This window comes from Mobula hypostoma, chromosome 18, assembly GCF_963921235.1.
Source record: "Mobula hypostoma chromosome 18, sMobHyp1.1, whole genome shotgun sequence".
NCBI lineage: Eukaryota > Metazoa > Chordata > Chondrichthyes > Myliobatiformes > Myliobatidae > Mobula > Mobula hypostoma.
The window spans coordinates 60,389,314-60,403,852 of NC_086114.1; the positions used below are offsets into that span (position 1 = coordinate 60,389,314).

The 14,539-nt window shown below is 45.0% G+C and overlaps 1 protein-coding gene across 2 annotated transcripts in view; it reads right to left on the minus strand.

Moving 5' to 3' along the window:
* roraa (RAR-related orphan receptor A, paralog a) overlaps positions 1-13,639 on the minus strand; it is a 130,386-nt gene extending 116,747 nt beyond the window's left edge. For both annotated transcript variants that reach the window (XM_063070972.1, XM_063070971.1), the window contains exon 1: positions 13,486-13,639. In XM_063070972.1, coding sequence (XP_062927042.1) covers positions 13,486-13,516 — 31 coding nt within the window. In that variant the 5' untranslated portion in view covers positions 13,517-13,639. The remainder of the gene's footprint in view (positions 1-13,485) is intronic.
* Positions 13,640-14,539: the final 900 nt, after the last annotated feature.

Here is a 14,539-nt window from a genome sequence, read left to right on the forward strand (position 1 = left end):
TGAGAATGCTTCACTGCAGCAGGCCCTGGAAGGCTTGTGAAGGTAGAGGATAAAATAATTGCAGCAAAATACAGGGAAATCCTGGAGGAAAACCTGATGCAGTCTGCAAGAGAACTGCGACTTAGGAGAATATCTGTTTTCCAGCAAGACAATGACTCCAAGCATAAAGCCAAAGCTACACAGGAATGGCTTAAAAACAAAGTTAATGTCCTAGAGTGGCCAAGTCAGAGTCCAGACCTCAATCCCATTGAAAATTTGTAGTTGGACTTGAAAAGGGCTGTTCACTCATGATCCCCATGCAATCTGATAGAGCTTGAACAGTTTTGTAAAGAAGAATGGGGAAAAATTGCAGTGTCCAGACATGCAAAGCTGTTAGAGAGCTATCCACACAGATTCAAGCTGCAATTGCTGCCAAAGGTACAGCTACTAAATACGGACTTGAAGGGGTGAAAACTTATGCAATCAATTATTTCGTATTTTATACCTGTAATTAATTTAGAACACTTTGTAGAGATCTGTTTTCAATTTGACACGAATGAGTCCTTTTTGTTGATTAGTGTCGAAAAAAAGCCAAATTAAATCCACTGTGATCCAATGTGGTGTAACAATAAAACATGAGAACTTCCGGTGGAGGGGAGGGGTGAATACTTTTTACGGGCACTGTATGTACTTAAATAATAACTTTACTTTGAACTTTGATATCTGTTCTTTCATCATCTGCTGACTCTTAGGAGGCCTGTAGTATACCTCAAAATAATCACCCCTTTTTGTTCTGAAGTTCTAACCATATGAACTCAGTTAAAGAACCTTGCAAGATATTCTCCTTTGTTACTACAGTGATGGACTCCTTAATCAATACTGCAATGCCCTTTCCTCTTTTACATCCATCATCTAGCATACCTGGAGATTCTGTACCCTGGAATATTGAATTGCCAGTCTTGTCAAGCCACCGAACAACACTACAGCTTCCCACTGGAACAGTAATGAACAGCAGCCTGTACACATTGCAAACCAGCCTGGAGTGATTTACATCTGTACCACTCACCATCCTCTGGCTATCCCACCTTAAACAACAGGGGTGGTGGTTACCCCTCCAATGAACTGAGTGCCTCACAGACTGGAGGGAGCTCGGACACAGTCACAGACCCAAGCACTGCCTGCTAAATTCACGATCGCCACTCCACATTACACAATGGACAAAGAACCATCTCTGATGGTTATCTTGCCCCTCAAACTGTAAGCCTCTCTGAGCCCTCTCATTAATCAGTCCACTTATCAACTGACCAGACAGTGCACAATTTTCACCACAGTTACACTATGGTCACAGAGTTGTACAGTCTGGAAAACAGGCCCTTTGGCCCAATTCATCAATGCCAACCAAGTTGTCTAACCGAGCTAGTCCCATTTGCCTGCTTTTGGCCCATATCATTCTAAGCCTTTCCTATCTGCATTCCTGTCCAAATGTCTTTCAATGTTGAAACTGTACCCACTGCTTTCTCTTCCTCTGGGACCTTGTTCCATATACTGACCACCCTCTGTGTGACTAACCATTTATCCTCTACAAGTTACTAGCAATGTGTAACTTGGGGGGAAAATCCTAGTTAAAAATGGCTTTTCAATGACCTAGAGTCATACAGAATTAGAGTCAGAATCAGGTTTAATATCACCAGCATATGTCATGAAATTTGTTGTCTTTGTGGTGGCAGTACAATGCAGCACATAATAATGGAGGAAAAAAATGAAATATAGTAAGTATACATCAAATAGAAAAATTAAGTAAATAGTACAAAAATAGAAATTTTAAAAAGAAGTGAGGTAGTGTTCATGGGTTCATTGTCCATTCAGAAATTGGATGGCAGATGTAAAGAAGCTGTTCTTGGATCATTGAGTGTGTGCCTTCAGACTTCTGTACCTCCTTCCTAATGGTAGCAATGAGAACCAGGCATGACCTGGGTGATGGGGGTCCTTAATAATGTACACCACCTTTTCAAGGCATCACTCCTCAAAGATGTCCTGGTTACTACTGAGGCTAGTGGCCATGATGGAGTTGACTGAGTTTACAACTCCCTGCAGCTTATTTCAATCCTGTGCAGTAGTCCTCCCATACCAGACAGTCATGCCACCAGTTAGGATGCTTCTCATGTTACATCTACAGAAATTTGTGAGTGTCTTTGGTGACATACTATACCAAATCTCCTCAAATTCCTAATGAAATATAGCTGCTGTCATGCCTTCTTTGTAGCTGCATCGATATGTTGGGACCAGGTTAGATCCTCAGAGATATTGACACCCAAGAACTTGAAATTGCTCACTCTTTCCACTTCTGATCTCTCTACGAGGACTGGTGTCTTACCCTCGTTTTACCTTTTCTGAAGTCTACAGTCAGTTCTTTGGTCTTATTGGCATTGAGTGCAAGATTGTTGCTACGACACCACTCAACTAACAGATTAACGCTCTGTAAGGTTTCACTGCTAACGTAATAGTTTCTCTGTAACAGCAGTGTTTGGGTTGTGACTAGAGATAACGGGGCTTTCGAATGTGCGCCATCCAATGAGAGGTGTGCTGTTTCTTTCTTGTGTGTCTGAGAGGAGGTATTCACAGTCTTTTGTCAGCGAGAGATGAAGAGAGAAGACATGAGAGCAGCAAGCGGGTAAACCGCAGGGCAGAGTGGACTTGGAGTGAGGGTCCAGGGCAACGATCAGAGGAAATCGATGGATAATTCAAGAACAGAAAATTGTGAGCTCCAACGTGCACAATAGACGTTTCATTAAAATGGGGCCTTTTTCTTTTTGTTTTCTGAAATAACCCTATAGCCAACTTAAGAATTATAAAGCTCAATTGTTTAATTGCATATGGTGTACCGTCTGATCTTTCGTGGTACTGAGTGTAACGGGGAACACATCACGCAGCATCCACACAAGCGAGATTTCATCAGTTTGGCAGGGGCAGCCACAGTCTTCCCCTAGACTAAGGCAGCCTGCCGAACTTGGGGGTTACACTGATAAATCTCGTTCCTGTATCTTTAATGATAGCTTCAAGCATTCTCCCAACTACAGATATTAAACTAATTGACCTATAGTTACCAGCGTTCTGCCTACATCCTTGTTTGAACAGTGGTGTGACACCTGCTGCCTCCCAATCCTCCGGGACCTGCCCAGAGACCAGAGAATTTTGGTAAATTATTACCAAAACCTTTACTATAACTTCTGCTGTTTCTTTCAATACCCTGGGATGCATTCCATCAGGAGCAGAGGACCTGCCAATCTTTAGGCCCACAAGTTTGCTCAGCACTGCGTCTTTAGTGATAGCTATTGTATCGAGGTCCTCACCTCCCTTCGTATCCGTAACATCACTCTGGCATGTTACATGTGTCCTCCATCGAAATAGTCATTCAAAGCCTCTGCCTCTGCCGTTTCCTCATTATCCAATATCAACTCCCCAATGCTGCCTGAGCTGCTGCGTTCCTCCAGAATTTTTCTGTGTGTTGCTCTATTACCTCTATTACTGTCTTGCCAAGACCCAAAGTCACAGCCAGTGTAATGTCGCAGACTGGTCTGTTCTGATACTTGGTAAGCCAATTAATAAAGATGCAGATCATCTTTTACTGAAGGGACTGATGAAACAAGGTACTGCTATTAGTGTTAAATGATTAATTAATGGACGTGATTATGGAGTTTGCAGATGAACTAAAGATTCCTGGAACAATCCCTCCCAGCTCTCCTGCTGGAATCGTTTCTACAAACCCAGCCATGTCTATTGCCACAACATTCTCCAGGATTTCTGTCACAATGCCAAGTACAATTGGAACAATTTCGATCCAAGCTACTGCCGCCCCCACATCTGTTATCAGAGGTATGATCATAGCCTCAGATCTTGCTCTAATCCTGTACAGCTTACTGAGTGTTCACCTCTGTAATAGCTGTCACTATAACGGTGATGCTCTGTCCATTGATGCAGTTACAACCACGGTAATGGAAACATTTCTCATCATGGATACTGCCAAATCTTACTCAAATTCTTCCATAATTCCCTCCGAGATTCATCCACAATTATAAATTGTGATTAGTTAAAAACTGCAGCCTAGCCTGTGGCACAGCAATGACACCAGTTCAACAATAACAACGCAAACACGACGAAATCTGCAGATGCTGGAAATTCAAGCAACACGCACAAAATGCTGGTGGAACGCAGCAGGCCAGACAGCATCCACAGGAAGAAGCACAATCGACGTTTCAGGCCGAGACCCTTCGTCAGGACTAACTGAAAGAAGAGATAGTAAGAGATTTGAAAGTGGGAGGGGGAAGGGAAGATCAGAAATGACAGGAGAAGACAGGAGGGGGAGGGATAGAGCTAGGAGCTGGACAGTTGATTGGCAAAAGGGATACAAGGCTGGAGAAGGGAGAGGATCATGGGACGGGAGGCCAAGGGAGAAAGAAAGGCAGAGGGGAGCACCAGAGGAAGATGGAGAGCAGGCAAGGAGTTATTGTGAGAGGGACAGAGAGAGAAAAAAAGAGAGAGAGAAATAAAGGAAAATAATAAATAAATAAATAAACAAATAAGGGATGGGGTGAGAACGGGAGGAGGGGCATTAACAGAAGTTAGAGAAGTCAATGTTCATGCCATCAGGTTGGAGGCTACCCAGACGGATAACAATAACAACTCCCACTTACTGATAGGTCTGTGACCTGGAACCACAGCCATTCCTCTCTTCTCAATACCACCCCCCAAACCCCAGGACTTCCAGTGTTCTCTGATTTTATTTCATATTTCCACCACCTCAAAGTATCTCTGATGAACAATTTTGTCTAAGGTGTCTTAATAAGGTCTTAGTAAAATGAACCCAACACCAAGCCACATAAAGAGGAAGACAGGGCAGATATTCTAATCATACTGTGGAACAGAGAGATACAGAGACTAAGGAAGGGAATTACAGATTTTAGGACCTTGGCAGTTGAAGGCATGGACATCAATGGTGAGCTCAAAGCTCAGCTTTACTGCCAAATTACTCCAGCTGTTCTTGTGCTAAATACTGCATGAGAAGTGTCACAACTAGCACAAAGTATCTACTGTCAGAGCTAGTGGCATAATCATAGCAAGGAATACAGGGACAGCATAGGATACTGATACCAATGACATAGGTAGAAAAGGGAGGGGGTCCTGAAGATCGAATATAGAGAGTTAGGACCTAAGCTGAAAAGTAGAACCTCCAGGGTAGTAATCTCCAGATTGCTGCCTGTGCCATGTGCCACTGAGGGCAAGAATAGGATGATTTGGCAGATGAATGCATAGCTCAGAAATTGGTGCAAGGGGGCAAGGCTTCAGATTTCCTTCAGTGATTGGTAAGCTGATGGAAAAGATCCTGACAGGATCTCAGGCCTGATTTATGAACATTTGAAGAGGCATAATATGATTAGGAATAGTTAGCATGGCTTTGTCAAAGGCAGGTCGTGCCTTACAAGCCTGTTTGAATTTTTGAGGATGTGACTGGACACATTAATGAAGGTAGAGCAGTAGATGTAGTGTATGTGGATTTCAGCCAGGCATTTGACGAGGTACCCCATGCAAGGCTTATTGAGAAAGTAAGGAGGCATGGGAGCCATGGGAACCTTGCTTTGTGGATCTAGAACTGGCTTGCTCATAGAAGGCAAAGAGTGGCTGTAGACAGGTCCTATTCTGCATGGAGGCCGGTGACCAGCGGTGTGCCTCAGGGATCTGTTCTGGGACCCCTTCTCTTCGTGATTTTTGTAAATGACCTGGATAGGAAGTGGAGGGATAAGTTAGTAAATTTGCTGATGACACAAAGGTTGGGGGTGTTGTGGATAGTGTGGAGGGCTGTCAGAGGTTACAGCGGGACATCGATAGGATGTAAAACTGGGTTGAGAAGTGACAGATGGAGTTCAACCCAGATAAGTGTGAAGTGGTTCATTTTGGTAGGTCAAGTATGATGGCAGAATATAGTATTAATGGTAAGACTCTTGGCAGTGTGGAGGATCAGAGGGATCTTGGGGTCCGAGTCCACAGGATAGTCAAAGCTGCTGCGTAGGTTGACTCTATGGTTAAGAAGGCATGCAGTGCATTGGCCTTCATCAACCATGGGATTGAGTTCAAGAGCCGAGAGGTAATGCTGCAGCTATATAGGACCCTGGTCAGTCCCAACTTGGAGTACTGTACTCAGTTCTGGTCACCTCACTACAGGAAGGATGTGGAAACCATAGACAGGGTGCAGAGGAGATTTACAAGGATGTTGCCTGGATTGGGGAGCATGCCTTATGAGAATAGGTTGAGTGAACTCGGCCTTCTCTCCTTGGAATGTCAGAGGATGAGAGGTGACCTGATAGAGGTGGACAAGATGATGACAGGCATTGATCATGTGGATAGTCAGAGGCTTTTTCCCAGGGCTGAAATGGCTAACACAAAAGGGCACCGTTTTAAGGTGCTTGGAAGTAGTCACAAAGGAGATAACAGGGGCAAGTTTTTTAATTTAACTCAGAGAGTGGTAAGTGCGTGGAATGGGCTGCTGGCAACAGTGGTGGAGGTGGATACGATAAGGTCTTTTAAGAGATCTCGAAAAGGTACATGGGGCTTAGAAAAATAGAGGGCTATGGGTAACCCTAGGTAATTTCTAAAGTAAGTACATATTCAACACAGCATTGTGGGCCGAAAGGCCTGTATTGAGGTGTAGATTTTCTATGTTTCTATTTCTGGATCATTGGGATCTCTTCTGGGGATGGTATGACCCAAACACAAAGGGCATGTTAAACCCGAAACCAAGGGGGACCAATATCCTTGCGGGTAGGTTTGCTAGTTATGTGGGGGAGGGTTTAAACTAATTTGGCAAGGGGATGGGAAGCGGAGTGGCAGGACTGAGGATGGGGCAGTTGGTGTACAAGTAGGTGAAGTGTGTAGTGAGGCTATGAGGAACAGACAGATGATAGGCAAAAGTGCAGTGAGTGGGATGAGTTGCAATATAACAAGGAGCCAATATCAGAAAGAGTGATGAATACAGGACTGAAGATGTTACATTTGAATGCATGCAGTATATGGAATAAGGTAGATGACCTTGTGGTACAGTTACAGATTGACAGGTACGATACTGTGGGATTCTGAGTCGTGGCTGAAAGAAGGTCACAGTTGGGAGCTTAACATCAAAGGTTACACATTGTACCAAAAGAACAGGTTGGTAGGTATATAGAGGGGGTGAGGTGGCTCTATTGGTAAAAAAAAAATCAAATCCTTGGAAAGGGGTGACTTAGCAAACATCCCACCCTGCAAAAACTCATTTCAGGGAGGTAGCACCCCCGACCCCGCAACCCCATACTATATGTACTATTAGTAACAGCATAGTAATAGTATATATTATATTATATTATCATGTTTATTCTATTACAACTTTAAGCAAGGCTACAGGGAGTTTGGCCTCATCACGTGGGACATCAATAGCGTAGCTCCTTCGCAGCTAGCCAGCTAGTTTAAATAACGTTAGCTATGCTGATGAATGAATGACACCTGTTAAACTCACCTCAACATGTCTTTTACATTTTAACCCACCATAGGCAATAGAAAAGTCACTGTTGCAAACAGTGCAGTGAGCAACACTGTCATTATTTTGAGGTCAGCTGTAAAGCCCACCCACAGAGAAAACTGATAGGTCTATTTAGCACAAAGAGTGACCAATCAGGATGCTCGCTCTCGCTCTCATTCTCCCTCTCCCTCTCAAAAAAATCGATTTCCGGGATATTGTATATAATTTCCGGGTGTCAGGGAGCCACTATCAATTTGTGGGAGACTCCCAGAACTTCCGGGAGAGGTGGGATGTCTGATTTAGGGTTGGAAGATGTATAATGCTTGTGGGTAGAGTTAAGATACTGATGGGAGTTATATACAAGCCTCCAAATGGAAGCCAGGATATGGGATACAAATAACAATGGGAGATAGAAAAGGAATGTAAAAAGGCCGATGTTGCAATAATCCTGTGGGATTTCAATATGCAGGTAGATTGGGAAAATCCAGTTGGCACTAGATCCCAAGTGGGATTTTGTAGAATGCCAACGAGATGGGATTTTAGAGCTGCTTGTGGTTGAGCCCATTAGGGGAATGTCAGTTCTGGATTGGGCATTATGTAATGATCCAGATTTGATTAGGAAGCTTAAGGTAAAGGAACCTTTAGGAGACAGTGATCATAATATGATAGAATTCACCCTGCAGTTTCAGAAGGAAAAGATAAAATTGAATGCATCGGTATTACAGTGGAGTAAAGGAAGTTACAGAGACATGCAAGGGGAGCTGGCCAAAGTTGACTGGAAGGGACCAAAAGCAGAGATGACGGCAGAACAGCAACGGCTTGTGCTTTTAGGGAAAATTCAGAATGCGCAGATAGATGATCCCAGGGAGGATTCTAAAGGTAAGATGAGGCAACCATGGCTCACAGGGGAACTTAAAGATAGCATAAAAGCAAAAGGAAGGGTATATTATATAGCAACAATTAGTGGGAAGGTAGAGGATTGGGAAGCTTTTAAAAACAAATAGATGGCAAATAAAAAAAAGCAATAAAGAGACGAAAAAACAAAATATGAAGATAAGCTAGCCAATAATATAAAAGAAGATACAAAAAGTTTTTTCAGATATACAAAGAGTTAAAGAGAAATGAGAGTGGCTATCAGACTGCTGGAAATGACACTGAAGAGGTTGTAATGGGGCACTAAGAAATGGCAAAGGAACACAAGTACTTTGTGTCAGTCTTCACTATGGAAGACACTAGCAGATTGCCAGAAATGCAAGAGTTGCGGGGGCAGAAGTGAGTGTTGTTTTTACTAAGCAAAGATGCTTTGGAAGCAAAAAAGCATGAAGGTAGATGTCACCTGAACCAGATGGACTACACCCCAAGGTTCTTAAAGAGGTAGCTGAAGAGATTATAGAGGAACTAGTAATGATCTTTCAAGAATCACTAGATTCTGGAATGGTTCCTGAGGAATGGAAAATTGCAAATAGGCCAAAGACAGCATGCTTTTCTAAAGGGGAATTCTTGCCTGACAAATCTTTTGGAATTCTTTGAGGAAATAATAAGCAAGATAGACAAAGGAGAGTCAGTAGATGTTGTTTATTTGGATTTTCTAGGCCTTTGACAAGGGTCCTTAACAAGATAAGTGTCCACGGTATTATAGGAAGGATACTAGCAGAGACAGTGCTGGGACTGCTTATTTTCATGTTTTATGTTAATGATTTAAATAAAGGAATTGATGGCTTTAAGGCCAAGTTTGAGGATGATCTGAAGGTAGGTGGTGTTGAGGAAACAGGTACCTGCAAGAGGACTTAGATTGGGGAAATGAGCAAAGAAATGGCAAATGGAATATAATGTAGGGAAGTGCATGGTCATGCACTTTGGCACAATGATCAAAGGCATGCACTAATGAGGAGAAAATTCAAAAATCAGAGGTGCAGAGGGACTTGGGAGTTCTCATGCAGGCTTCTTTAAAGGTTAACTTGCAGGTTGAGTCGGTGGTAAGGAAGGCAAATGCAATATTAGCATTCATTTTGATAAGAATACAAAAGAAAGGCTGTAATGCTGAAACTTTATAAGGCATTGGTCAGACTGCACGGAGTACTAAGAGCAGTTTTGGGCCCCTTATCTAAGAAAAGATGTGCTGACATTGGAAAGGGTACAGAGGAAGTTCATGAGAATGATCCCGGGAATGAAAGGGTTAACATATGAGGAGCGTTTGAAAAGCTCTGGGCTTGTATTCACTGGAGTTTAGAAGAATGAGGGGGAATCTTGTTGCAACCTATCCAGTATTGAAAGATCTGGATAGAATGGATGTGGGGAGGATGTTTACTACAGTGGGGGAGTCTAGGACCAGAATGCACTGCTTCAGAATTGAGCTACGTCAATTTAGAACAGAGAGGAGGAAAAATTTCTTTAGCCAGAGGGGTAGTGAATCTATAGACTTCATTACCTCAGGTGGCTGTGCAGGCCAAGTAATTGGGTATATTTGAGACAGAAGTTGATAGGTTTCTGATTAGTAAAGGCATTGGTTACAGGGAGAAGGCAGGAAATTGGGGCTGAAAGGGATTCTAAATAAATGGCAGAGCAGACTCGATGGGCTGCAAGGCCTGATTCTGCTCCTACGTTTTATGGGTTTAAAATGGCACTAAGTTAGATCAGCTTCATCCTGGTGAAGGGTAAAGCAGGCTGTAAGGACTGGATGCCTTTAGATCTTGTAACTGGTGGATTATTGGTATTGGTTTTGCCACAAATCCTGCTGAGATTAATGCCATGCCAGCTGCTTTAGTTCTTGCTCGCATTTACCTATTGCTACAATTATTACCACGGCTAGTTGTAACTTCACGAATTTTGCTGCAATCACTGCAGACATTATGATGTACACCTGATTAACAAAGGCTCCAAGCTCCCTTCAACTCACACAATAATCAACACTGATTTGACTCTTGGCACACAGGTTTTTTTTAAGTAATTTGTTTGTCATTGAAATTACTCTTAATCTTTCTGTGATTACTGTGTAAGAGGTGGAGACCTTTGATGGGATTTACTATGAACTGACATAGCATGCACTTGATTCACACTGCATTCATCCCAGGTGCCAATCTCTACGTGCAAAATAGGCTCAATATAAATTTAGGAAATTTGAATTAGATTGAATTTCATTTAGATTTAGTAGGAATATAATTTAGATTCAATTCTGGCAATATTTTGAAATTGAGGATTATGTAATGAACACTGCAAAAGGCTTCAGTAGATCAGGCAAATGAGCCTCACTCTCTCTCTGGGTCTCTAACTCTACCATCACAATGCATCATAACACACCCTTCACAACACATCACACTCTAACTCTCTAAATCCATTAGACTAGGTGTAAGCAGAACTTCAAAGGAAAATGATTAGATGTGAAAATCTCTCTGGAACATCCTGACGTGAACAATATGGAATTTTTGTCCTCACTGAGTGAAAGTAGTTATTTTCCAAGATTTAACTTTCTTCTTCCCTTCTTTTTTCCACTAAGCTTCTGAAATGAAGTTCTTAAATTTGAGAAGTTAAAGAGTAGTTGCACTTTGATCTGTGATGTATTTGCAGGAATTTGTGTTCAAAATCCAAAAGAAGCACTGAAAGGTCTCCTGGGCAACATCAGCACACAAATTACATTGCTCAAATTCATCATCGTGATAATCATTGTTTCATGCAGAAAGCACACAAATATTTTATTAAAGCCAGGTGTAGTACAGGAATAGCCTTACAACCACTGAGCTGACCTGCCAAAATCCAACAGTAATGACAGACGTTAGGATAGACGAAATATGTCCTGCCTTCACAGCAAGTCTTCTCTGGATTTCGACACAAAAAGTGTAAATAACAGACCCTTTTTGTCAAATTAACAAGATATTCTCAAACAATTTCTACATGTACATTCGAGAACTGTAACACTCAAAAGCAGACCATGAAGCTGAAGATATATTACTTGTTTACAACATCATCTGAAGAACCCAGCACTCCTCCCACAGGCCCACCCCACTGACTTTTGCCTCTTGGATCCAACCGAGACATCCAGTGTGGAAGCAGCCCCAACGTGCGGCTGGATGGCCTGAGGCAGATGGCCAGGTGGCAAGCTGACGAGGAGGCTGAGGAAACTGGACTCTGCCAAAGCAGGTCAGTGTGGAAGGAGTTCTCCTTTGCCTGAGGTGGAGAGAACTTGGCTGAAGGTTTGACATAACTGCCTGATGCTAGGGAATGATCATCCATGTCCACTGGAGGACTCCACCATGGAAGGGAAGGGGAGAGAGGAACGACAGGAAGAAAGGGGAGGGGGACAGAGGCTGGAACAAGAGGTGTGAATGAGAGGTGGGTGGTGGGAAAAGAGGGTGGAGGACAGAGTGTTGAAAAGACAGGATGGAGACAAGGTGGGAAGAACAGAGCAGGATGGAATAGAGAAAGGATGACAGGAGGTAGCATGGGGAGATTTTTATTTTAATTATTTATTTAGCAATACAGCACTGAGCAGACCCTTCCAGCCCTTCAAACCACAGCACCCTAATTAATCCTAACCTAATCACGGGACAATTTACAATAACCAATTGACCTACTTGGTACTACTTTGCATTGAGAGAGGAAACCGGAGCACCTAGTGAAAACCGACACATTCCACAGGGAGACACACTACAGAACGTGGCTGGAATTGAACTCCGGGTTCCAAAAAGCCACAAGCTGTAATACACTTGTTATGCTATCATGGCACTCACAGAAGCTTCTTCTGCTGAAAATGTTTTGCCATGAACAACACAGGTGAACAATTTTGCTGCACCTAATTAAGACAGAGAACTTCCTGTGTTTGGGCCCTGGGCTGTGTCAGTAAACCCATCCTGAACTGTCAAAACCAGAGGTGTCAAGGCAGATGTTAGAAGGAAAGGTCAAAGGCTGTGTTCAATGAATGAAGCTTCAGGGAGGAGTTTAAGTGGAGGGAGGATACAGACTCACCATAGGGGACAAAAAGAATGTCACTGGGGCTAAAGCAACGGCAACACTGAGAGAGCTCCTGGGCTGGAGAAGATTACAAAGCAAGGCAGAGAGGGGAGGGAAGTTTAAAGATGAGGATGAGAACTTTGAACGTAAGGTGTAGGGAAGAGAAGGGGTGATGTATGTCTGCAGGACCGAAATGGGGATATTGAAGCACGTTCTGTGGCCTGTGGTAGATGAAAAGTGGTAGGCATCCAGATCACTGGAAGGGCATCCAGAAAGCAGAGGACATTTGCTCTGGAGGTGACCCAGACAAGGGTGTTGAGAGTATACAATTCTATATGCCTAATGACAAATCAACAGTTCAACGGCAAAGCCACTCTTCAGCGAGAAACTCTCCAGACCCAGCACCTTAACCCTTGAAATCACAGACTTGGCCCCACACCTTTTGGTACTCTTCCCTCCTCTGACAGCACCCTCTCCACCAGATCCCACGCAAGTCCCAGCAACCCACCTCAGTCAACGACCCTTCTGACCCTTAAAATTTGTCAACTGAGACAATGGACTGACCGATTTACAAAAACACCCTGCCGTTCAGCACCCACACATCCTGTACAGACCAGAGTTTCAGGAGTGCAGGTGTGCCCGACCTCCCCCCACTTGGAGGGGCTGAATCTGCCCTCAGCCCATTTTCTGCCTCATTAGGTGACCGATACATTGCGTGTTGGCACCTTATATAAGCCGGTCGCGGGACGCTGGCTCCGTGTGGGTGTGCCTCCACTCTGGCCGGTGCAATGCTGTCTGTCTACGGCCAGGGTGAGCAGGTAGCCAGATGCTGCAGGATCTGCGACCAGTGTCATCCCACAATAGCTCCAGCAGCGGCGGGCACCCTCCCACCGCCGGCACCTTGCCCCACGGCCGGAGCCCGGCTGCTTTCTGATGCAGCAGCAGCAGCAGCAGCACAGGAGCCCGGGCTGCAGACGCAGCTCCCGCTCCCTCCCTCCCTCCGCCCGCCCCACACGTACCTTTCATCGCTGAGCACAAGAAATGCATCATCTGCTCCGGGGCGAGGGGCTTAGCGTATCCCCGCGCCTGCTGTCGCCGTTCCCGCAGCTGCAGCCCCGCCGACGGCGCGGCCAGCTTAGCAGCACGTGACCCGGCCGCCGTCTGCCGCCGCCCCGCGCCTGATTGGCAGCTCGCGGGCTGCCCCGGCGCTCGCGCCGCCGCTCGCCGCAGTCCCTCCGGCCTCCGCCGCTCGACATTCGCCGTTCCCCAGCCCCGGGCGATGCCGCCACTCCTCCGGAGCGACGCGGCACACCGCTCCCCGTCGCAAGCTGACAGGATCCGCCGCCCACCGCACTCCCGTCCCCGGGGCTTCGCCGTTCGCCGGGCTCCGCGGCGCTTCGCCGTTGTCGCCGGGGCTCCGCCAGACCCGCCCGAGACCCATCCAGATCGGTTGCTGGCTCAGCCCGAGTTCTGATGGCAGCACCCTCCCGGTGACAGCGGAGTCTCCTTGCTCTCCTCAGTGTACATCGCTGAGCAACATCACCGATTAATTCTTTCAGCGGCGCTACCCTTAAGGTGAATTGAACCGGGAGCCCCCGCTGACAGCGGGCACAGGCCGACTGGAGGAGTGAGGTGAAAGACGTGATTCATTGAGTGCCCCGGCATGTCCGCACTGGACTTGGGATAACGCGCACCGTGCACTCTGCGCTCTCCTCACGTTTGCACAGAACACACAACATTGTTCCAGTCTCACCCATAGAACTGTCAAACACTGGACAGCCACGGCTGGAGCAATGTGTCCCGTTCCAGGCGGCATACCTGAGGGAAGCTATGGAGGGGTTGCAAACGGGATTTACCAGTCTGATTCCAGGGATGGGAAGTTGCAGGAATGTGGACAGACTGCAGAGCCGGAGCAAAAATAACAAACTGCAGGTCGGGTAGCATCTTTGATGGAGAAAGACAGGCAATGTTTGCAGTCGAGACTCTTCATCTAGATTGGTACAGAGTCAATATAAGGACTGTTAATATTGGTTATTACCCATCTAGTTTTCATTTTAAATTATTTAAATAAAA